The 21161-nt window shown below is 48.8% G+C and overlaps 6 protein-coding genes across 6 annotated transcripts; 4 read left to right on the plus strand and 2 right to left on the minus strand.

Moving 5' to 3' along the window:
• Positions 1-273: 273 nt before the first annotated feature.
• On the minus strand, positions 274-1317 carry BO83DRAFT_434705 (glycine decarboxylase subunit H). The gene is made up of 3 exons (XM_025535822.1): positions 1126-1317; positions 979-1041; positions 274-905 (listed from the first exon to the last, which is right to left on the minus strand). Exons 1-3 carry the CDS (start codon positions 1262-1264, stop codon positions 589-591), a joined length of 519 nt encoding a protein of 172 aa, XP_025391767.1. The 5' UTR covers positions 1265-1317; the 3' UTR covers positions 274-588.
• Positions 1318-1540: 223 nt separating this feature from the next.
• On the plus strand, positions 1541-2315 carry BO83DRAFT_375534 (mitochondrial 37S ribosomal protein bS6m). The gene is made up of 3 exons (XM_025530483.1): positions 1541-1608; positions 1681-1712; positions 1814-2315. Exons 1-3 carry the CDS (start codon positions 1585-1587, stop codon positions 2121-2123), a joined length of 366 nt encoding a protein of 121 aa, XP_025391768.1. The 5' UTR covers positions 1541-1584; the 3' UTR covers positions 2124-2315.
• Positions 2316-2810: 495 nt separating this feature from the next.
• Positions 2811-4256, plus strand: BO83DRAFT_434707 (acyl-CoA thioesterase). Its single transcript, XM_025535823.1, has 2 exons — positions 2811-3262; positions 3317-4256. The coding sequence occupies exons 1-2, from the start codon at positions 3035-3037 to the stop codon at positions 4142-4144; spliced, it is 1056 nt and encodes a 351-aa protein (XP_025391769.1). The 5' UTR covers positions 2811-3034; the 3' UTR covers positions 4145-4256.
• Positions 4257-5502: 1246 nt separating this feature from the next.
• Positions 5503-7009, plus strand: BO83DRAFT_396146 (uncharacterized protein; the record flags this gene model as incomplete). The annotated part of the gene is made up of 3 exons (XM_025533115.1): positions 5503-5544; positions 5658-5806; positions 5869-7009. 3 exons carry the CDS (start codon positions 5503-5505, stop codon positions 7007-7009), a joined length of 1332 nt encoding a protein of 443 aa, XP_025391770.1.
• A 1398-nt stretch (positions 7010-8407) lies between these two features.
• Positions 8408-9579, minus strand: BO83DRAFT_305602 (chitin synthase export chaperone; the record flags this gene model as incomplete). Its single annotated transcript, XM_025527268.1, has 3 exons — positions 8408-8590; positions 8659-9230; positions 9342-9579. The coding sequence occupies 3 exons, from the start codon at positions 9577-9579 to the stop codon at positions 8408-8410; spliced, it is 993 nt and encodes a 330-aa protein (XP_025391771.1).
• Positions 9580-14399: 4820 nt separating this feature from the next.
• On the plus strand, positions 14400-14737 carry BO83DRAFT_423971 (uncharacterized protein; the record flags this gene model as incomplete). Its single annotated transcript, XM_025535134.1, has 2 exons — positions 14400-14520; positions 14598-14737. 2 exons carry the CDS (start codon positions 14400-14402, stop codon positions 14735-14737), a joined length of 261 nt encoding a protein of 86 aa, XP_025391772.1.
• Positions 14738-21161: the final 6424 nt, after the last annotated feature.

Genomic DNA, 21161 nt, shown 5'->3' on the forward strand with positions numbered 1-21161 from the left:
CAACTTGTATAGTCGGGTGTACCGAGATGATGGAGCCCCTGCTTTCGTAGTGCTTGATAGTGTAGGTCGTATCAATATAGCTAATAGCATTGTAGCTAACCAGTGTATGCATAATTCTATACACCGGTCTCAAATAGCTCATATCATCTACTCCAAAAGGTTGGGACTTGTGCAGTATCTCTAGTGGTAGACTCCATCCTCGTTGAACACAAGTCTTAGGGTATAAAAGTACAGCCCGTTCGTTCTATAAAGCCAGAAATGGCCATGACAGACCAATAACAGTGATATCGTATATTCTTATAACCGCAGACAGCCTTTTGTTGAATAAAAGGGTCCGCCGATAGCGGCATGACGTAGCCAGCTCTCTAGACAGTCATTATGTGGTGAAAACATAACCATCCACACACAACAATCATACCCAATGAAACCCCCAGACAAAGGGAAACAGTTCAAATGACTAAACAATCATAATAAATTCGACGCCATGCACAGAAGCGGCGGCGCGCATATAATCCAAACCCAGACTTTGAGCAATCCATCCATTCAAATACTTCATGACCCACACACGCACTCTCACACATATCACGCTTACTCCTCATCAATTGTAGCCTTGTAGGCAGCCTCGTCCAGCAGTCCGTCCAACTCCGCGGCATCGTTCACCTTGATCTCCGCAATCCAGGCATCACCCTCGGGACTCTGGTTGATGAACTTGGCATTGTCGTCCAACACAGCATTGCCCTGGGTAACAACACCCGAGACAGGCGAAAGGACGTCCGAAGCGGACTTGACGGACTCAACAGCACCAACAGGCTCACCGGCGCTGACCTCCAGGTCGACCTCGGGGAGCTCCACAAACACAACGTCACCAAGGGAGTTGGCAGCGTACTTGGTAATTCCAATCTTCGCTGTAAATGGTAGAAGAAGGCATTAGTGACTAGTTGAGGGTAACTTGGCCGGGGAAGGCTGTGGTGGACGAACCAGTCTTGCCGTCCTCGGCGAGCTCAATCCACTCGTGCGACTCAGTGTACTTCTTCAATTGAGCTGTTGGGAGTCAACCATTAGCTTTGTATCCAACCTAGGGGGTCTGAATGCCCTCATGCGACTGAATTCTAGGGGGTTGCTCACAAAGTGGGCTCTGGGAGAAGCTCCGGACACTTCCCCGCGGGAAACTGGCGGGTGCGGCCCTGCAGACGGAAGAGAGGGGGAGCTTCTGCGACAGGACGCGAGAAGCGAAGGGACGGAGGGATCTGGCGGCGAAAGACATGGTGGGCAGCTGGAGTTGAGGGGAGAGAAGAGGGAGAGGAGAGAATCTGGAAAAGTGAGAAAGTGTGAGTTGAATTGGAGAGAGAAAGGAAGAAGGAAAGAGGGAAGTAAATTAAATATGAATGACGGAGGAGAGAGCGATTCCCGGCGCTGATAGCGGGCGCCAAGCCGGGTGCTGATAAGGAAGTCGAGTTCGAGCCTCCGCAAATGACATTCGGAAAAATCTCATCCCCTTCCAGTTCCGTGTTTGGTTCTCCGTCGTCCTTTACGTTCCCCGACGCTATTTTCACAGTCCAGACCCCACTCCACATTGTCGGCGCCATGTTGTACGAACTGATTGCTGTTGTATGTTTCCAGACGATTCTGTTTAATGAACTTTATTATATACATTGACTTGATGCTAATTGATGACTGCAGGTCCGTCCCGGTAGCCTCCAGGAGGTTAGAGAGTACGTGCCTATCGACCCTATTTGACCACCTCATATCCTTACGCAACATCCTTCTATCGCCAAACCATCATTATCCACGAAATATCACTGACAGACGACAGCATCGCCCGCAATGCCGGCATCCAGGTCCTCCGCTCCGGCGGCGTAGTCCGCGGATTCACCAACTGGGGCACCTTCCGTCTGCCCAGGCCCACGACAAAGCATCAGGCCCGCTACAGGGAAGGCCACCACTTCATCATGCGCTTCGATGCCTCGGGTCCCGTGCAATCGGCTGTCCGCAGAACTCTCGGTCTCGATCCCCGGATGGTTCGGTTCTCCGTTGTCAAGCTGGGCGACAAGCTGGAGGAAATCAAGCACGTCGATGGCAAGGTCGAGTGGAACAACAACCGCACCATCTCCGAGACTTTCTAAGTGTGATTCGAATGTGATGTGGATTGGTTGCAGTTATGCGATTGTGCGTCGTTCGGGACACGGAAAATGATTCAATTGTCAATGTATTAATTATGGGATGGGTTTCTTTGTATATCATATCAGCATTATCGGCGCATATACCTTACTTGGCAGATTTGTTCAATGAAGATGGTGATCTGTTTTTTCTGTGCAGTTGCGTCAATATGCGTTTATGACGGTTGAGCGTTGGATTATCCCGTCTTAGAATTAGGGAAACACTCCGGATGACGGAGGTGTGACCATGACGCTTCGATGAGCGTATGTCTATTTTTTGTTTGTTTTTTTAGAAAAAGAGAAGTCTGTGATATTTGCTACATTATCTCCCAATTTATCGGAAACACTTCATCTTTACCGGGTTACACTGCAGCAAGGATCCTTGAAACAGCGATATGCGCATGGGAATGGAACAATGATGATCCAGACTTACCCCAAGTATGAACACTGCAAAACACATAAGGGATAATCGGCACAGCTTTGCCATATGGGGAGCATACCAGGAACGGCACCATGTTGATCATCGAATATGCTTCACGGGTAGCCAACCAACTCCGCCCGGTCAGCCGAGGCTCTGTCGAACCATGTCGGCTAAATGAGTAGTCAGTCGATAGACTCAGCGCCAACATACATCCCACTTTCACCCTTATCATTCTCCCATGTGAAGAGTAAAGGGGCGCAATCTCGAACATAACATTCCTGCCGGTGCACTGTAAAGTGGATATACTACAGATTGAAGCAGGCAGGCATCACCAGTCATTAGTACATACATACCAGCCGGAACATACCCCTCACGCATATGCCACCGACATCAACAACATCAGCAGCAGCAGCAAATAAGCCCAACCATACACCCTCCCACATTATACATACACACAATGCATGACCCAACATCCGACGAAAGCCCATCCTCCTGGGCAGAGCTAATGGCACTCCGTCGCCTCCCCAACCCACCCAGCAGCAGTACCACGGAGCCCACCGAACGATTCGAATCCATAGCGCCACCCTATCCCCCAGGCGAAGGAACCCGTGCTTTTGGCGGACATGTCTACGCCCAAGCTGCCTACGCAGCATCCCAAACCGTAGAGAAGGGGTTCGTGATCCACGTAAGTACCTGCCTGCTCACCGAATAAAAGCACACATTAAGACCAAAAACATAGAGCGTAAGCGGAACATTCATCCTAGGAGGCCTCCTAGATGTTCCATACGAGTACACAGTGCGCCACCTGCGCGACGGGAAGATGTACTGCACGCGGTCCGTGGACGTGCGACAAGCGAACCAGATCTGTTTCTCGTGCTTATGTTCCTTCAAGCGAGGGGAAGGTCAGAGCGGGTTTTCGCATCAGCCTGCGCCTGTGCAGGAGCGGTATGCGTCTGTTATCGCTGGAAAGAAAGCGGAGGAGTACCCCGTCAGTCCGAGCGTGGATGCAGATTGGTGGATTGAAGGGGTGAAGGCTGGCGATTTGACAGAAAGGGAGTTTCCTGGAGTGGATGTGCGGAAGGTTGATATGGGGACGTTCAATCAAACGGAGGATGTGAAGAGCCATCCGGAGAAGTATCGCCAGTTGGCGATGTATTCGATCAAGGGGCTTCCGATACTTGGTGAGGAAGAAAGGAGGGTGAGGGAGAGGGAGGAAGCGGGGGAGTTCGATAATCTGTATGCATGCGCGCATATGTATGCTTGCGATAGGAATTCGTTGTTGTTGATTCCAAGGGCGTTGGGGGAGACGAGGTGGTCGTCTATGGCGAGTTTGACGCTTACGGTTGTGTTTCATGAGTTGGGAGAGGCGTTGCGGATGCTTGATTGGGGTTCTGGGGGGAATAGGGCCCCGGGAAAGAAGTGGTTTATACAGGAAGGGTGGACTCCTAGGTCTGCGGAGAATCGGGCGGTTCATGAGAGTTGGTTGTGGACGTCGGATGGGAAGTTGTTGGCTACGAGTTATCAGGATAGTTTGTTGCGGTTGACGAGTTCGCGGGGGAAGCTTTGATCTGGGTGGAGGTATAGACTGTTGTTTAGATCTTTGGGGGCATTGTACAGGTGTTACGTGGATACAATGAAGTATATAGTCGTTTGCAGTTATCTATAATTTTAGACTGGCCGCTAATTGTTGTTGAACTGTGGCTGCTAGGGGAGTTGTCTCCTTAATCATGATGCTTTAGGTTGCCCGTGATGAATGGCATGGCCTGTAAGATCAGGCACTGGGCTACAGGATCATAGAGATCGAACTACTGTATTTAATGATATTCAGTTCGTTAAGCCGCATTATACTCGTACTGACAGGTTTCTGGGATTTGTGCACGGGTTCTACATGTTTGTGACACGTACTCATAGCATATGGATAGATCAATATCAGACAAACCTGCAACAAAGGTAGCAGTGATGAAATTTCAAATCAGATACTAGTATTCAGAATCAAGCCAATTATGCCCTTTTTAAATAGGGTTCTGATGCATATATGGTTCAGCACGCTGGCACAAACATAGACCCTCGAAGTGGTTTGTTCAGAAGCCCAGTGATCAGATGGTCAAGATACCTACGAAACCTGGGCTTTTGTCTATCCAAAGGTGACTGTTTTGCGAAACGATTGCGCTCCTAAAACGATTCATGAGCCTGTAGGCCATCTACAAATCTCGTACACGTGAAACACCTGATAATCTTGATCTAGCATCATGGAACGTTGCAGCTGTGTCTGAATTGGAGCTATGAGAAGACTTGGATAGCATTTTATTGCTATTGTTTGATATAGTATTCTTGTCATGAATCTGCTGCTTTCTTGTGACTCAAGTTCGTAAAGGTCTCCGTGGCGATGTCAGTTACCATAGTACCATACTAGCCAAGTGTAAATATATATAGGAGGATCGGCTACTGGAAGGAACTGCTCTGCTGCAACATCAGCTTCAAGCGCTGGACTGAAAATGGTTCCTTATAATAGGTTGCATGATCAGCAATCTGTAGGCTTGTGCCACTGAAGCTTCCAATATATAGTGAGTGTAGTCAAGTGTCAGCTGTAACTCCATCGACAGGCAGTAGTAGTACATTTCAATGAGACAAAGGCACAAGTTACCGTCCGCTGCATTTCATCATTGGTATCAGGGTCACAAAGCGTCTTATAGGTAGTAAATGTGGTGAATGTGCAATGGTGATTCAATGTAAATGTACCTGTCACGTGGCCGGAATACCCGATGACGTAGCTGCCTATTTCAGGCCGACCGAGATCTTCTCTTCTCGCGCCTCTCCACCTTTTCGCTCAGTCCACCCATTCTACGGGCGTACTCTCAGTTAGTCGTACAAGTACTCGATATTGAAAGGGGGGAATGTACCTTCCGGGTTAGCCGGTGTGATACGATGAAGAAGACGCTGCTCCTAGTGTTCATCCATGGCTTCAAGGTACCGTGTGCATGCTCCACCCATTCTCAGCCAGCCCGTCTCTCTCCTTTGAGGCTGCACGTGCATGGACCCTACGGAATGCATACTCTGAACCTCACTACTGACATCCACAGGGAGATGATGATACGTTTGGAGAGTTTCCAGGGCGCTTTTGTGGTCTGATTAGTCGTGCCCTCCCCGCTGTTCAGGTCGTCGCCACTGTTTACCCAAAGTATGAGACTCGAGGCGAACTAAAAGGATGCGTAAGTAACTTTCGGGAATGGTACGTCTAGTAGCCCATGCGATTTTTCCCGAGTGGATGGAACGTGCTATTGACAATCATAGGCTTCAGAACAAAGTCATCGACTTGGAGGTCTCGAACCGAACGGCTTCACCGACAGTTGACCCTTCTGTGCATGTTATCCTGCTCGGACATTCTATGGGTGGAATAGTTGCTGCCGAGACCCTTCTTCTGCTTGCATCGGAACAGCCGATTCCTGCACCATCTTCTGCAGACTCTGCAACCGACACCCTAGTGGATTCTGAATCTGCCGTGGGGGCGCACTCTTTCATGTTTCCTCACATTCAGGGTGTTATTGCATTCGACACTCCTTTTCTAGGCATTGCCCCGGGTGTCATATCATATGGTGCCGAAGGTCATTACCGAAATGCCACTACGGCGTACACCGCGATATCAGAAGTTGCCGGCTTGTTCGGCCTAGGCGGTAACTCTTCGAATAAGGCATCTACCGACCAGGGAAAAGCTTCCAACAAAAGTCTACCTCCTTCGGCTCCTAGCTCATCTTCGAATGCAGATGCTGCCGCGACACCATCATGGCAACGGTGGGGCAAATATGCCATGTTTGCAGGAGCTGCAGGAGCATTGGCTGCGGGCGGGGCGGCCGCGATGTATTCACAGCGAGACCGACTGACGGATGGTTGGGGCTGGGTATCATCCCACCTGTCATTTGTGGGTTCTTTAGCACGGCCTTCTGAATTACGGAGGCGCCTTGCACTCCTTGCCGAAGTCCAAAGGGACCGAGGTATCGGCTGCACTAATTTCTATACGTGCTTAGGCCAAAACGCAAGTGATCTAGTGGAGAACAAGAACGTTGGGACATCGTCGTTCAGCCAGAAGATTATACGCTCGAAGAATCGCACTTTCTGCTCGCTTCCGGCGGAAGTAGAAAGTTCGGGGTCTTCACAACAAGACATCCGATGGGCCAGGGCCGTGAACGATCAAGCTGCAGATGAAATCAAAGCACACATTAGCATGTTTTTACCGAACGAGAATCCAGCCTTTAATCTACTCGTGTCTGATGCATGCAAAGTGCTGGTGGAGTCGGTTGACAAGGGCTGGTACGCCACGGCCACAGGGCCAATTGAAGAGGTGGACGGGAACATGCCGCGGTCCGACGATGACCGTAGCAAAGACCAGACTGATAGCGGGTTCATGGACGGGGACGACGTTGTAGTCGTGGAGTGAAAAGGAAGAAAAGGAAAAAAAGAAAATAAGCCTGAGACATGAACGCACTATGACCATCTCAGAGCCACAACAATATAGCCAAGCGGATTGTCTCTTGCAAAATCGATACTGATCGCGGTCCCTCGACAACCGCATCGGCTTGATCCTCCAATCACCGAAGCCAAAAGGAAGAAAAAGAATCAGATTCCCTTCCAGAGCAATCCTTGCAGTCGACAAAAAGCGGATTATTCCACGTAATCTGTTTCACCCGCTGCAAGGATTCGGCTTGAACAGACGTGTGGCTGAAGGACGAGGGTCCGATCGCCTCAAGTCAGACTACTACTTAGTACTAGACTTACTTACTAGCGACGGAGACGGAGACGGAGGAGATGGGGGCGGGGCCATCCAGCCAGGCAGCTAAACAAAAAAACAAAACAAATCGCCTATGGCAATGCAGCCAGCACTTTTCTTTCCCCCTCCTCTCCCCCTTCTTCCCCCCCTGAGGGGCATTCTCTAGGCCAAACTACCCTAGGCCCTAAGGATTTCCCCGACCGTCGTGGAGCTTTCCCGTTCCGAGTGACCGGCAATTAACAAACCTCGCTCTAGTGGGCTTACCAGGAGCTGTCGGATTTGATTTCCACTGGCCAGCAGTCCAGTAGCGCAGCATGGTTCGATTTATTAGGGCCAATGTAATGATTTTCCACCATCCTAGAACTTAACCATCAAATCAGACCACTAAACTTAAAAGTTCACCGTGCTCCTAGTCCACCGAATCCTTCTTCTTATTTCCAGATGGGGAAAAGGGGTCCCTCTTCTTTGAGGGCAATTTGAGTGATCTGTTATTTACATACGCTGTCTGGACAACTCTTTAGATATATAACTAAGAAAGATGGAGATAAAATAAAAACAAGAGAAATGAATCGACGCGCAAGATATCAAACAAATGCTGTCAATACTAGATTTAAAAGGTTTATCCGGCGCGGGGCACGTTAGCAGTCTGTTATTTGACGATAGCGGAGAGCCGATAGCGGAAACCAAAAAAAGAAAAAGAAGAAGCAAAAAAAAAAAGCAAATATTGGTTAAAGATCACGCGTAAGTTTCAATTCCACGCTCATGAAGGGCCCTCCTTTGGGCCACAAAACAGATATCGGGAATACCGCTAGAATGTCAAACCAGACTGATTGTAGTAAAAATGATGAGAAAAGAGAAAACACCATGAAAACCTAACTCTCGCTCTAAGAGTACCCACATTGCCGATTTATGCTTAGATTTGATAATAATTGCGTGAGACTGCAGCGATTAGAGTTACACTAGGAAACAACGACAGGCAGTCGTTCGGCGACGGGCGGACGGAAGATGCAGTTTTGGCGTGAGGGTGGGCCGCTGAAGGAAGGAATAAGTGAAGTCTTGGGTTAGGTGTTAATGGCCGTGATAGGTCGACATGCGCTGATGATACATGCTCCCGGCATACTCCGAGTTTGCATCAGCGTAGTATCCTGTCTGGCGGCGATCTTCATCCGGAAGGAGTTCCTTGACCTCCCAGGTGTTGGGCTTAATTCCGACGGAAAACTCGAGATCTTCTTTCGTAATGTAGTCCCAGAACTAGACAGGGGTGCGTGTCAGAGATATTGCAGGGTTCAGTGTTCTCGAAAAATTTTCGAAATACATACCTTGTACACCATCATGACAGCCAAGAGGTTGCAGAACGTGGCGAAGAAAAGACCGTCCATGTAATGTTGCACGCTATCGCAGATGGTGTCACTAAATGCGTAGAGGAGCACCTGACCACAGATGAAGACCACGAGACCGAACGCGATGTGGCCGAGAGGCCAGCGGTCCTCGAGGGTGTTCATTACCAGTAACAACGACATTACCAGATACACGGCGATGCAAATAGCGTTCAGGACATACAGAACGACAAACATGCCGACGGTGTTGGTGGGACCCAGGCCTCCCCACGACTTGAAGGTCGCGAGAGAGACTAAGAAGGAGATGACAAACATCGCCGCGGAAGAAAGCCGAAGAAGCCAGACAGAGAGAATGGTTCCGTCTTCGTAGAGCTGGAAACCAACAAATCCGTTGATGAGCAGGGATGTGCATAGTGCCGATGCCAGTCCATTCTGCACCGCCGTAAAGTAAGGAAATGGGCCACTCCCAGGTGGAACGACCCCTGCGTCAAGGATCAGGGAACATAGGGTTAGAGCCATGTAAATGTAAAAAAACGTAATAATTTCTTTGCGGCCTGTGATAGCATGATGTTTGTCAATGATGTTCAGCTTTCAGGGACCACTCGACTCCAGTCAAAACGAGAAAGCCTAGTAGCCCGACACAAAGACAAAGTGAAGAAGCATACCGACAGCAGTGAACTTGGATCGAATGTGCAGAATCATAATCACGGTCATCCCCAGCGCGATGATGTGGAGGAAGCAGGAAGCCCCTTCGAAGATGATGGTATTGGCCAGCTCAATGTTCCGCGCATAACAATTTGGTATGATGCCCGTGGAGCCCGATATTGAAGATGGTGGACCCACTAGGGAGCATAGCGGCAAAGGGGCCTTCTCGCATATCGAATTGAAATCGCCAAAGCCCATCTTGAATAGCAGAGCTAGCTCAACAGATGGATAAGACAGTTGTGTGATGTCCGATTGTTTGGGTCGACAGATAACCTGCACGAGATGGGCGGATCCAACCGGTCTCCACAACGACGGGCGGGTTTCCAGATAAGCCAAAGAGCACGACCTCTCCTTTTGACTGGAGGGCGATCACTAGGAATGACGTGGCTGTTGCAGCGACGGCAGAAACCAGATCTGAGGATAAGCAGCACCGGTAGTATATCGCCGAGGAGCCTATCGAAAGCGATGGGACCACGATGCGATTGGGTCGACGAGGAGGGGGCAGATGGTGGGAAAAGATCGCTGGGCGCTGAAATGCCAGGATAAGGCAGGATCACGGGGTTGCACTAATGCCTGATTGGGAATCCGACTGGGGGAAAGAGAGCCGTTACTGGATTAAGACTAGCGCATCTCCCCAGATGCGGTTTTTACTTTATGTAGAACTCTGCGCTAACTGCAATGGGAAGGTTGTTGATAGTGCTATCTCTTTAGTCCGGGTTTGGAGTATCTATGCCCATGCGGACTAACGGTTCCGTACTTAGTACTTACTGACTTAGTTACTAGTTTAGGCTGTGTTGGCCAGTCGAACATAGCTAGGAGGATCACTACAAATTTAGGTACGGAGAGTCCTTAGTGCCTGCACTAAAGTACTCTAGGATTTCGGCGTTTGCCCGTTTCCTTTATGGCCTCCGTTCGTACTTCTGTAGTTGGTATAGAGTACAGCAAGTCAAACGATCGATGATGTGGTGAGTGGGTTGTATGGGACAGTAGTAGTACTCAAGTAGGAAGTAGCTCCCCGTTAGATGCATAAGTCAGTAGCAGTAGTTTGCCTGTAGGTACATGTAGTCATATAGTACATGTGGCTCACTCTCAATGATTTGACTCTTTGATGATCTCACTAGGTTCTTTTTGTGAAAATTTCGGGAAGATCGCTTCGCAGGGGCTTCAAATTCTCCCTTATTTCCAAACAGCCGAAGTATGGGTTAAAAGGGTGCCAGGCAACAATCCCGGCATCTCTGCGGTATTGATTAACAAAGGTGTAAGAGGAAATGAGGAAGAGCAGGGATTATGGGTGGATGATTTAGCGAGTAGAAATTGAATGAAGTTAGATACTACTTTAGGTACCAGTAGTAGTAATCGTTGTAAAAAGAGTGAACAAATTAGGGGGGGAAAAATAAAAAAGAAAGAAAGAAAGAAAAAAAGAAAAAGGACAGACTTATGGCATACCTAGTAACCCCGCCTAACCTCCGAGTCCAACTCGGGAAATGCCGAGCTTGGACCTCTAGCCGGAATGGCTGTCAACGATGCGCCGTGATTCTGACTCGCAAACCACCAGGGAACTCCTTTTAGCCCCGCACACCATCCTATCTCGGGCTTGGATCAAGCTCACCAACTTCCTTAGGTGCTCAACTACTGTGGCCCCTCCGGCCTTCGCGATGTCTCACTAATACTATAGTTCTTTCTCAGACGTCGCTCTACACACACTACCTTCAGATGGGTCTTGTTTGTTACTATCTACTCGTCTTCCCACTGGGTTAATCTAGCCATGTTCCATCCCGTCTTCTCTCCCCCTCCCCCCTCCCGCCGGCAAGCAAGCAAGCAAACCACCTTGCCATGTTTGGGTCCAAGTGAGGCACTCACATCGAATCACATTGCCGAGGACAGGAAGGTCAATTCCTTCGCCACTTGCACCCTAGTTCAGTGAGTGAAATCTGATTGCTCGCCCCAAAACACTTGCTAACGCTTCCATGGAAAGATAGTAGATCTGAATAGAAAGAAATAATGAAACGAGGAGAGAAAAAAGTAAAAGAGAAAAAAAAAAAGAAAAAAAAAAAAAGTAAGGGGAAAATACCTCACACACTTTTGCCGATAACAGTCTCCCGCTAACCGCCCTACTAGGTTCATACCCGGTTGGCAATGGGCCGAGACTCTCTGCATATGGGACCATTTGAGTGGGCACTTGGTACCTACTTGTGTGCCTACGGAGAACACCCGATCCTTCCTCAATAGTCTTGTTGATTCTTACCTGCTAGCAAAGGGTAGCGAAGCACCCACGCCAATAACTGAGGTGAAAAGGATCCCACTATGTTCTTGGCACCGTTGCTCCCCGATCTCCCGGAAGCTTACGCATTTCATACTAACAATTAACGGCAACCCGACGTGTGTTCGGTGCAATGGCCATTCTGATTACCCATCGAGCAGGGGTAGAAAAGAAAATCTCGAGAGAAAGCTTACTATGGCTGGACCTAAAAGCAGCAGTATGGTGGTCGCGATTCCTTTGTCTGGATGATATCCTGGCCTCCTCTCCAATTGCAATCTATCTTGGCTGTTTGATGTTGCACTTCCTGTAAGCTGGCGCACGGTATCTCTGACTGAGAGCATCCCTTGCCAGGCTTCCTGCTATATTGCTAGGTCTGCACTGCCACCACATGTAGCCGAGTTTAGTCGGACAGCTGGTCTGAGTTACAGTGATGGTGGTGGCACCATGCTGTCAAATTACCTTGTGGATAAAGTTATTAATTGCATGGAGCTGACAAGGGGACAAACAGTTGCAGGTTGATCGATGTAAAAGTGAAAGGGATTAAAAGACGTCAGTCAATACAAAGCAGCCGGACGGGCCAGGCACCATGATATTTGCATTGTCCAATGAAGATCCATCATTCTGACGAACTAACTTACGATTTTCCCCATACCCGATATTGGCTAATGCATCTATCTGGCTATCTCGAGATGACTAGAGTCTATCTCTGTTAGCCAATTGGAGCAACTCCATGGAACGGGACTCCTTGAACCACGGGCTTAAAATTTTGCAGACCGAACAGTTTCACAGCCCCTTCGTGTTTGCCGGGCCCTATTTCTGACTGAGGCCCAAGCAGAGAATTATGTTTTTTCTAAAGTCTCACCAGTGCCTATGCATGAAGATCCTAGTTAGCGCCACGTGCAAGTGAAGCATCAACGGCTGCGAGGGACCGTGTCGATCTCCCATTGACCCGATCAATCCGCGGCAGATGGGGCTTTGCATCGCAGTGGAACGGTATCCGCCGGTGCTCCTTCAAAGTTTGTAGTTGCGACATCATTGTTGTCCTTATGGAGATCGATGCGCTTCCGATATATTTGGACCCGCATCGGGACAGGGACTTACGGTACTCAAGGTTTGCTCCGGACGGCTTCAACGGCCCTGAGGTTCGTGGAGCGGGTCTATAATTAAAGATTGAAATTGATTAGAAAAACAAAAAAATACAAAAAAAGGAAAAATAGATGAGAACCTGAATTGACTTTGTTGGGCACACCTTTGACAATATGTATTTCTAATTTATTTTTTATCTTGTCCTATTTTCTTATTGGGGAGACGAGAAAAAAATAATTTATTTCGAAAATCCAATGTATTTGGCTCTTTTTTATTTTATTTTATTTTTTTTTTCGTTCCCCCTGTTTAACCTTGCTGCAACGGGGCTTGTGATGGGCCTTAAATTCCTATCCCTGGTGCTTGCATGACAGACAGACTCTACTGCCCACCATGAAGTGGGATATATTATTCCAAGTCCAGGTCAGTTCACAAAGGTCGACAACAAATTCCTGAGAAACTGTCAAGCACGAGGTCTTGTCAATGCTCCAGATAAATTCTAAATCCTTCCATTGCTTCATATCCCCGTCCAGTCCGAAACTCTCCTCTGGCCTCCCCGCATACAGCAAAACGCCTCTATCTGATCAAAGCTCAATCGACTGCATCCAGCATCATTGCACTGCGTTTCCTCACCCGTTGGAATTGAAACTCGAGGAACATGTGCAATTACTTCAAGAATTACTACATCTACAGTACCTGTAGTAATCCGTCGCAACATTTCATTCGGACATCTGTCGATGGAGCCAAAGACGCCAAATGCTCAGACAGTCCGCATGACAGGTTCATCGTGGTGGTTGGAAAATGCATACTCTGTAGTCGACCTCGTTGAATGGCATCAATTTTGGATCAATCGCGAGCGGCAACGACATTGCGACCTTCCCGTTTTGGCCTGGAGCGACGGTCCTCTTCCCAATCGAAGCAGGAGCATCTTGGCTTCATTACCTCCGGGGATTATATCGGAGCGTACCTGACGCTACGCCCTTCATTACGACGCTTTTCATGTCTCTCATACGAACTCTGGCTTATCAAGACTTCTAAACGATACCGTCTTGTGGTGTTGATGTTGTATTCACTTCTCCCGTGCACATATTGTTGATTCTGTACTTTCACTTCTTGCTTGTCTTACTCATTACTGATATCAAGGGCCCCAAAAGGCCAAGCCCGGGTTATGATCTGCGGATTTGGGTGTACCGTTATATGCATGGCGCTTGGAGGAGTCCAAAAGACTGGCCGGTTTGATAGATTGCTCTTTCTTCTCGATACTTTACTTTATGTTTTCTTCTTTTCAGCCCACCCTTTGATTACTTACCGTGTTGTTTGATTCCAACAATGAAGCTTGTTTATTTCTTTTTGTTGCAAACGAAAGAGCAAGGCGGCGTATCTATCTGTCGTGGCCGTCGGGATTCGCAGAAGGGGATACGGCGCCGACCTAGAACTCGCACAGAAACCACAGAGAGCATCACATGTTCTGCACATGTGCTTCTCGCTCGGAACTTTTGAAAGAACGGATGAAACCATTTGCTCCGGATACAGAAACCACGGACGAGTAATAGTAGCGGAAGAGTCGTCGAGACGCTACACAAGACCCGCCATGACCTGTGCGGGTTCAGACTATCCTGCTCGCAAGGTGTCCGCACTGGGGCGCTAAAGACAGCTAGCTAGTTATCAAGTCACCATGGACTTTGACGCAGAGGCCTGCAACGCAGCCCGTTTCCTGCCAAGAAGGTATCGTCCTGCACCTACTGGAGGACAGATGGCGTCTGTGCTCCTCCGCCTCGACAGCGACCGGCCGAAAGGTGAGCTCCAGTTGCCCTCTAGCCGGGCGGGTGGTTTTTTAGCACCCCAGGCTATTGCCTTTCCTCCACCTCCGCAGGCTTGCGAGGGGGGTCGCACCGGTTTCAAGGTTCTCACCCGGATTCTGTGACGTTTGCAGCTCACGCTCGCCAATCCGAGCTATGCGAAACCGGTTGGAATGTATTCCTCGACTGGCTGCTTCAACATCCTATCAAATAAGCAGCAGTCGATCGTTTTAGAAAAAAAAAACATGAACCTCGCTGGCAACATGAGGGGAGGGTGGACAGAGAAACAATGACGACAAACTCCACGCTAGTCGTTACATCCCATCTTCAGACCAATGTGGTCCTCGAGCGGCCTGCATCCGTGACAGACCGTGGTTACACATCTGCCGGCACGCACGACTGGCGCTAATCAGATTATTGCATGAGATGGTGGAGATGCCAGATTGCTAAAGAAAAACCAACATTGTCTCGGGTGGAGATGGTGGGAATTTTTGGGCCGCAGCCATTGATATTCCCGCAGTCCCAACAACTATTGTGGTCGGCTACCGCAATTTGTCATGAGCTGGTGATAATAATTTGTGTCTCGACGAATCACTGGTCGCCGAGCAGAGCTAAAGGAACCCTTTTCTCTGCCTCAGCCCACCTATAAGTGCTAGTGCCCATGGATTCCTTACCAACACAGAACTTACTCTCGGGCCGATGATGCATTTGCTGCAGGGCATGCAGGCGGTCGCAGGTCACTATTCCTGCCTTGCTCCGTATACGGAGTAGTACGGTCGGTTTGATGTTTCCAGACAGTCATGTTACAACGACGGGACAGGAGAGGAACCAGCGGCTCGGACGGAGACTGCGGAGCAACAACCAAACACCCATAGGGCATCAACCAAACCAGGGCCCAGAGTCAGCGTGAGTTCCTCCTTGTCTCTACGGAGGGGAGTTGATTAGTACCTTGCATGTACCCCAGCGAGGAACAACAAGGTGGGAGGGTCAGGACGGATCAAAACGGATGCAAAATTTCGTGCTACTACTGATCACGATTCGGCGTGGACGCCTCGACGACTAGCCAAGTGGCAGCATAGTACTTTCAGACGTTGTGACAAGATCGAACAAACAGTTTGTGAAGGGTTGTCGATCACATCGCTTCCATCCCTGCTGCTTTATGACCTAAACCACTATTAATTCAGCTTGACTGGGATCATCCTTCTAACAGCTTTCTTAACGTAGGATTTGTTTTCTCTTTTTTTTGTTTTCCATTTTTTGGACTCTTTTGGTTCTTAGAATCTCGCAATTTCATTGTAGCTTTTCCTTTTCCTTTTTACATATTTATTTCTCTGTTTAATATTTTTCCCCTCGCTCTCCACTTTCACTTCCTTTCCGCACTTTTAATTCTCATTTTAATTTTTGGTTCTATTATAATTTCGCGAATATCTTTCAATTTTTTTTTCCCCATTCCCCTCCCAACCCCTCCCCTTTTGTTCTGTGTCTCCCTCCCCCCATTTTCCGTTTCCCTTCTTTGTTCCACCCCCGTCCCTAGAATGCTTTATTCTCTCTATCATAGGACGCAAAACAGGGAGTCCGACATAACTCCGTAGTCCGTCCACCACTCACATCACCAAGATGGAGGAGTCTCGAGACGACTGCGGAGGATACCCAGTCAGCTGTATTGCCTAATTCTCAACAGGCTTTCGGTCTCAGGACGACCCTCGAGCTTCCGAATTTCTCTCCACGCATGTTCCGAACCTATCGATTATCTTCCGAAAAAAAAAAAAGAAAAAGAAAAAGAAAAAGATTATGAGCTGGACCGCGGCTTGATTACCGGAACGAGTAGCAGGTTCATCAGGGCCACCATGGCCTGACTTTCCCAGACCGGAAAAGATTCAGAGTAGGGCAAGCATCAGGGATAGAGGCAAGCCTTAGAGCCGGTAGTTCACCCATGCGAGTATGACCTCATACAGCACTGGGTCCTAGTTAATTGATTGTTTGCTTCAAGACGGACGGAAGATCCTGAGAGTAAGGCGGGCTGGAAGTCTGTTATTATAGTTGGGAGCCGGTAATATTATTTTAACTTCTGAGCCGTGCCACGGTACTTTAATGTTAACGGGACTTGCCCTGCCCATCCAGCCGTCTATCAGAAAGTATCTACCCGATGTGGATGCTACTACCTCTCGGCAAAAGAATCGCCCTTTGAAGGACGCGTCGCTGGTGCAGTTATCCAATCATTCTTGATCCATCGGCAAAGAATTCTCCGACGGTAATTGAGGGTGCGGGGAGTGTACATGCGTTCTTATGTCTGTCGGTCATCATTGCCCCTTCGTCGATTAGGTTGCCGGACAGGCTTGGCCCAGTCGGCACGGCGCTCCCATCGTGTCTGGCTGAAACGCACCGCGAGGGAATACAGTGGGGGGAAAGGAGAGAAGAAGGCGGTAGAAAGCAAAGAAGTTTTGACCAGAAGGAACGATCTAAGTGTTGTAGCATGGCAATAATATTACGTCCACTATTACCAAATTAATAGCCAAGACATTCGAGGGGAATTAAACGGCTCCTGGGGAAAGTACCGATCAAAGTACCTTCAACTGCCCAACAAGCCTGGTGGTTCGCTTGGGTAATTGCATTTTATACGGCCACACATTTACCCAATTTGATAGTGCTGCGGTGATTGCTGAATAATTTTACCGTCTTCTTGTTGTTGTCATTGACCCCTTCGTCATGTCAGTAGAAGACGCGGAACGATGGCCGAAAGACCGTGCAGGGCCCGGCTGATAGACCGTGGCCCTAGATCTTAAGCCACGTAAGGCGCATAATAACACCAAAAATGCATTGAAATAATACAGGTAATTATGATAACAAACATTATGAGCTGCATCCCGTTGGTCCAGCTGTCGCCTGTCTCGTCAGCCTTTCTTCCAGTTACATCTTTTTTTCAAGGCACACACCGAGGCGAGACCCTTCTTCTCATTACCCGAGCTTCACTTTCAACTCCATCAGGTAGTAGTCGTCAGTCACTCCAGTCCTCAACCAAAAGGAACAGTTCTTGTTGGTCAAGGCCACTAACCAAAAACAGTACTGTCCGAGCTGATGGAAGGGGCGTGAACCCACCAGCCATAGCAATCCACCCTACTTCATAGGTGAGTCCTGGAACTGACTGCCTCCGGGAATCTCATCTCGCCTTGGTAAGCGGAAGCACTTGACCTCCCGTCCAATCCCCTTCGAGCGACGACTGCTATCAAAGGATGCAACAAAGCAGATCGAATGCTCTTCCTCCCGTCCTAGGCTTCAATATCCAGCCACTCCGGGCCTTTTGCAATTCGCAGCCACGGATCACATTCCATTCTGTACCAAGGCTCCGAGGCACGGGCAGTCCGGGCCGAATCCGAGCCAGAAAATCATGTCATCTCATGTATCGCCTCGATCTATCCGACCGATTCCAGTCTTGGCTCTTTGATCAAGCACACTTGGCAACGGCTATCAAGCCTACGGACTCCTCCGGGGCTTTTTGCTAAGTGCCTCGGTCACTACACTCGGTCCTCTGCAGATGGGCTTTGGCTTCTTGTCAGCTATCACCTGTGGAGCCAACAGGGTGTGTCGTTGACCATTACTGGCCCAGTTTCGGCCGGTACTCGACATGTAATAGACTACCTGAACTAGGCGGGAAGCTGTTCTTCTGCTAATGTTCTAGTAGTTCCGTTAGTCTAGCACTGCACTGTCCAATTTCCTGTCTGCCTGCTTATCTCTGCACTAGCTGATTAATGGTCAGGCCAGGGGTCGGACCGGCTGCTCCTGCTGGATTCTTCTCCATCTGTTGCCCCCATTTGGTCCCCTGATTTATCGACAAATCATCGAGCCGTCTTGGAGTTGGGTGCTGGTTAACTGGCCAGGATTTCGTCATGGCTGCTATTTAGCACATATTGAGGGTTGAATAGGCAAATTAGGGTGCTTTTTGCTGAGCTTGATTCGCCAGTTGCTATTTCTCCAGCTCCTAGCCTCGTGCCTGTCACATTGGTCTTACCCGGTGATATCTGACATTAATGGGCAGTCGATAATGCAATTAATGTCGGTTTTATGCCGTTGTGCAGTATACCGTTGCTGGGAATTCGGAACTCCATTGCTTTATCTCAAGACCGATTAGGGAAGACCTTCCATCTACCCGGGACACCGGAGGTGCTTATCAGTAAGTGGCTTCGGAGACACTTGGCATGCATACAGATGTTAACTACAGCAAACATATGATGGGCACATACACTTTTTGTTTGTGGTCAAGACTGCTTCTATGACATGCGTGGAAGCTTTCCATGCTTGCCTGGTTGTGATCCCTCGTAATGAGACGATTGCTTAGAGCTTGTCGATGCGCCACAACGGCCATGCCAGGTATCATGTTGACATTATTGGGCCGTGCCTGTCTACGGCTGACTGCCGAGTGCGTTACCGAAGTCAAGCTTCCTGGCGTGACAAATAGTGAATAGTGGCTTAACGGTAAATAGATCTTTCAGGGGGATCTGCGACCGTTGGTGTTAATCAGCCGGCTATAGTAGCAGTCAAGGCAAGGGTGGGATGGTTAGGCTGGCCGTGGTGGGTATACACTCATCCGGACCAACGGTGGTTTCTACTGTGGATCTATAACTAGTAGCTGGAACACGATAGGATGACAAGAATACCTTGACTTTCTTGGGCTTGTAGTTGTATGTTGTTCCGTTATAGTGAAGGTAGCGATGTGCACATCAGTCTGAAGTATGAAGTTTGATTATTCCAGCACTAAGTGTTACACGGTCCAGCCTAAAGACATGTTGCCAGCCTTCCTTCATTCTAGTTATCACAGATGCAGAGTATATACTGATTAGGTTGCTAAGGGGTGGCTTGAATACTATTTAGTGTCGAAGAGCACGACGTTATGCCTGTAGAACCAGCGTCACCTGATCGAGGATGAATAAATACTTCACGGCCACTCCTCTTCTTCTCTTCTTTCACATGCAACCTGTTCGGTTCAGTGACCGGCCTTCCAACAACAATTTTCATCTCTTCCATCAACAATATCACTGCCAAAAAGCATCTCAGCTGTGTACTGTCGATTGCTCCAAGCTATCGTGCTTTTGTCTTTCCTGATCTATGGCTATCCTGAAAGGTTGGTGATTCAGTGCCAGCAGATAGCCTGGGAGCGCTCCTCGGAGATTGCTGTCTATTACCTCAGCTCTCCTCATTAAGTCTACGAGGTATTGGTAGCGATAGGAAAGAGAATGAAGCTAGGATTGTCACTCGCTAGGCCACTGTCATTTGAGAATCCCACCATTGTAAGTGTGCAAGGACGTCTTTGAGGATGATCAATACAACGCATCTCGTTGTCGATCAGCTTACCTCGCATAATAATACCTACTGCGAATACAGCTAATGCAGATCTTGTTCACAGGCCTATTCCACACGAGACACTCGCAGATCTGCGACGTCTTTCAACACAATTCGTTCACAATCCTGTCATGCGTCTAATGCGCTTAGACCCGGATCATGCTTGAGCAGGACTTTCTCTGCTGCTCATGCAACCAGTCTCATGCTGTCTCCCCATATCAGTCGAAGGGCGGGGGAGCTGCATCTGCCAGCATCGAACAATGCACGTCTGAGCATCAGACTTGGCAAGTTAGGTCCGAGCCCCTTTCTAGTCGCTAGTAGTACGCTACGCAGCGATAGCATTGAAGCAGGGTTACTGTCACCCTAAGTCTAGCACGTCTGTTCGCATCTGCAGCGATACGCACTATGAGGGCCAGTTTAGCATAGACTAGACTAGCCGCGGTAGCCAGGTCATTTTGGGACAGCTAGCTCCAACATGACACCTACATGCGCGCATGCACGGTCTCTTGCTGCTCGTTAGCGCGGGGGTGCTATGACCCTAGCCACATCATGCTCTGCAGGCCTCGAGTGCAGAGTAAGAGTACGGCGAATGAATTAGCAGTCATATCGGAAAGCTCTTGATTCGACGCACTACTATCAATACTTTGGTGGCGGTGATTACATTTACTGGAATATAGCTCTCCGTACGCTGCCACTTTCTGAGTCCCGCTTACTACTCAGCAGATGTTCTGGACCTATCTAGATTGCGCCGGCATACTAAGCTGCAGGGCCGTGCGCAAGATAAGAGCTCATACCATACCACTGCCAACGGTGGCGTTGGATAATAACGGCTGCCGATTTCAGACACGTGAAAGCAGTAGTCATTGTAAGCTAATATATGAGAACCATGTGATTCTCGTTAAGCAGCATACAGTGTTCGGACATCGCCTATAGCGTGAATTGCTGAGCCAATTGCACCACAGGATGCCAGGCTACAAGTTAGTCAGTCTGCAGGGCACTATGGTGCTTGATTAGTGACAACAGCTACGAGTATCCCTGGGTTGGTCCCGAAAGTTACTGCAACTGAGCTACGGTGCCTCTCCGAAGTGGAGCGCAATAAGCGGCCTACTTTTACCAGAGAGAATAATGGCAGGTATTGCCAAGACCTACGAACATCAAGTATGCAATTCTCGGCTCAGAACAATCAGTTTTTTTGCGGCAATCTACTAAACAACTCAGGTCTAGGAGACAAATACACAGCATAATACAAACCAGCTCAGCTAGTGTAGAAAGCAAGTCCAACACATTCGAAGATGCAAACAATA

The sequence above is a fragment of the Aspergillus eucalypticola genome (assembly GCF_003184535.1).
Source record: "Aspergillus eucalypticola CBS 122712 chromosome Unknown BO83scaffold_4, whole genome shotgun sequence".
NCBI classification, from domain to species: Eukaryota; Fungi; Ascomycota; class Eurotiomycetes; order Eurotiales; family Aspergillaceae; genus Aspergillus; species Aspergillus eucalypticola.

Coding starts and splice junctions, on each gene's coding strand:
- BO83DRAFT_434705 (XM_025535822.1), bottom strand. CDS start 1,264: ATGTCTTTCGCCGCCAGATCCCTCCGTCCCTTCGCTTCTCGCGTCCTG. Junction 1,042..1,125: donor CTTCTCCCAGAGCCCACTTT/GTGAGCAACCCC, acceptor GACTCCCAACAG/CTCAATTGAAGAAGTACACT. Junction 906..978: donor CGCCGAGGACGGCAAGACTG/GTTCGTCCACCA, acceptor TACCATTTACAG/CGAAGATTGGAATTACCAAG.
- BO83DRAFT_434707 (XM_025535823.1), top strand. CDS start 3,035: ATGCATGACCCAACATCCGACGAAAGCCCATCCTCCTGGGCAGAGCTA. Junction 3,263..3,316: donor AGAAGGGGTTCGTGATCCAC/GTAAGTACCTGC, acceptor CCAAAAACATAG/AGCGTAAGCGGAACATTCAT.
- BO83DRAFT_375534 (XM_025530483.1), top strand. CDS start 1,585: ATGTTGTACGAACTGATTGCTGTT. Junction 1,609..1,680: donor TGTACGAACTGATTGCTGTT/GTATGTTTCCAG, acceptor TGATGACTGCAG/GTCCGTCCCGGTAGCCTCCA. Junction 1,713..1,813: donor AGCCTCCAGGAGGTTAGAGA/GTACGTGCCTAT, acceptor GACAGACGACAG/CATCGCCCGCAATGCCGGCA.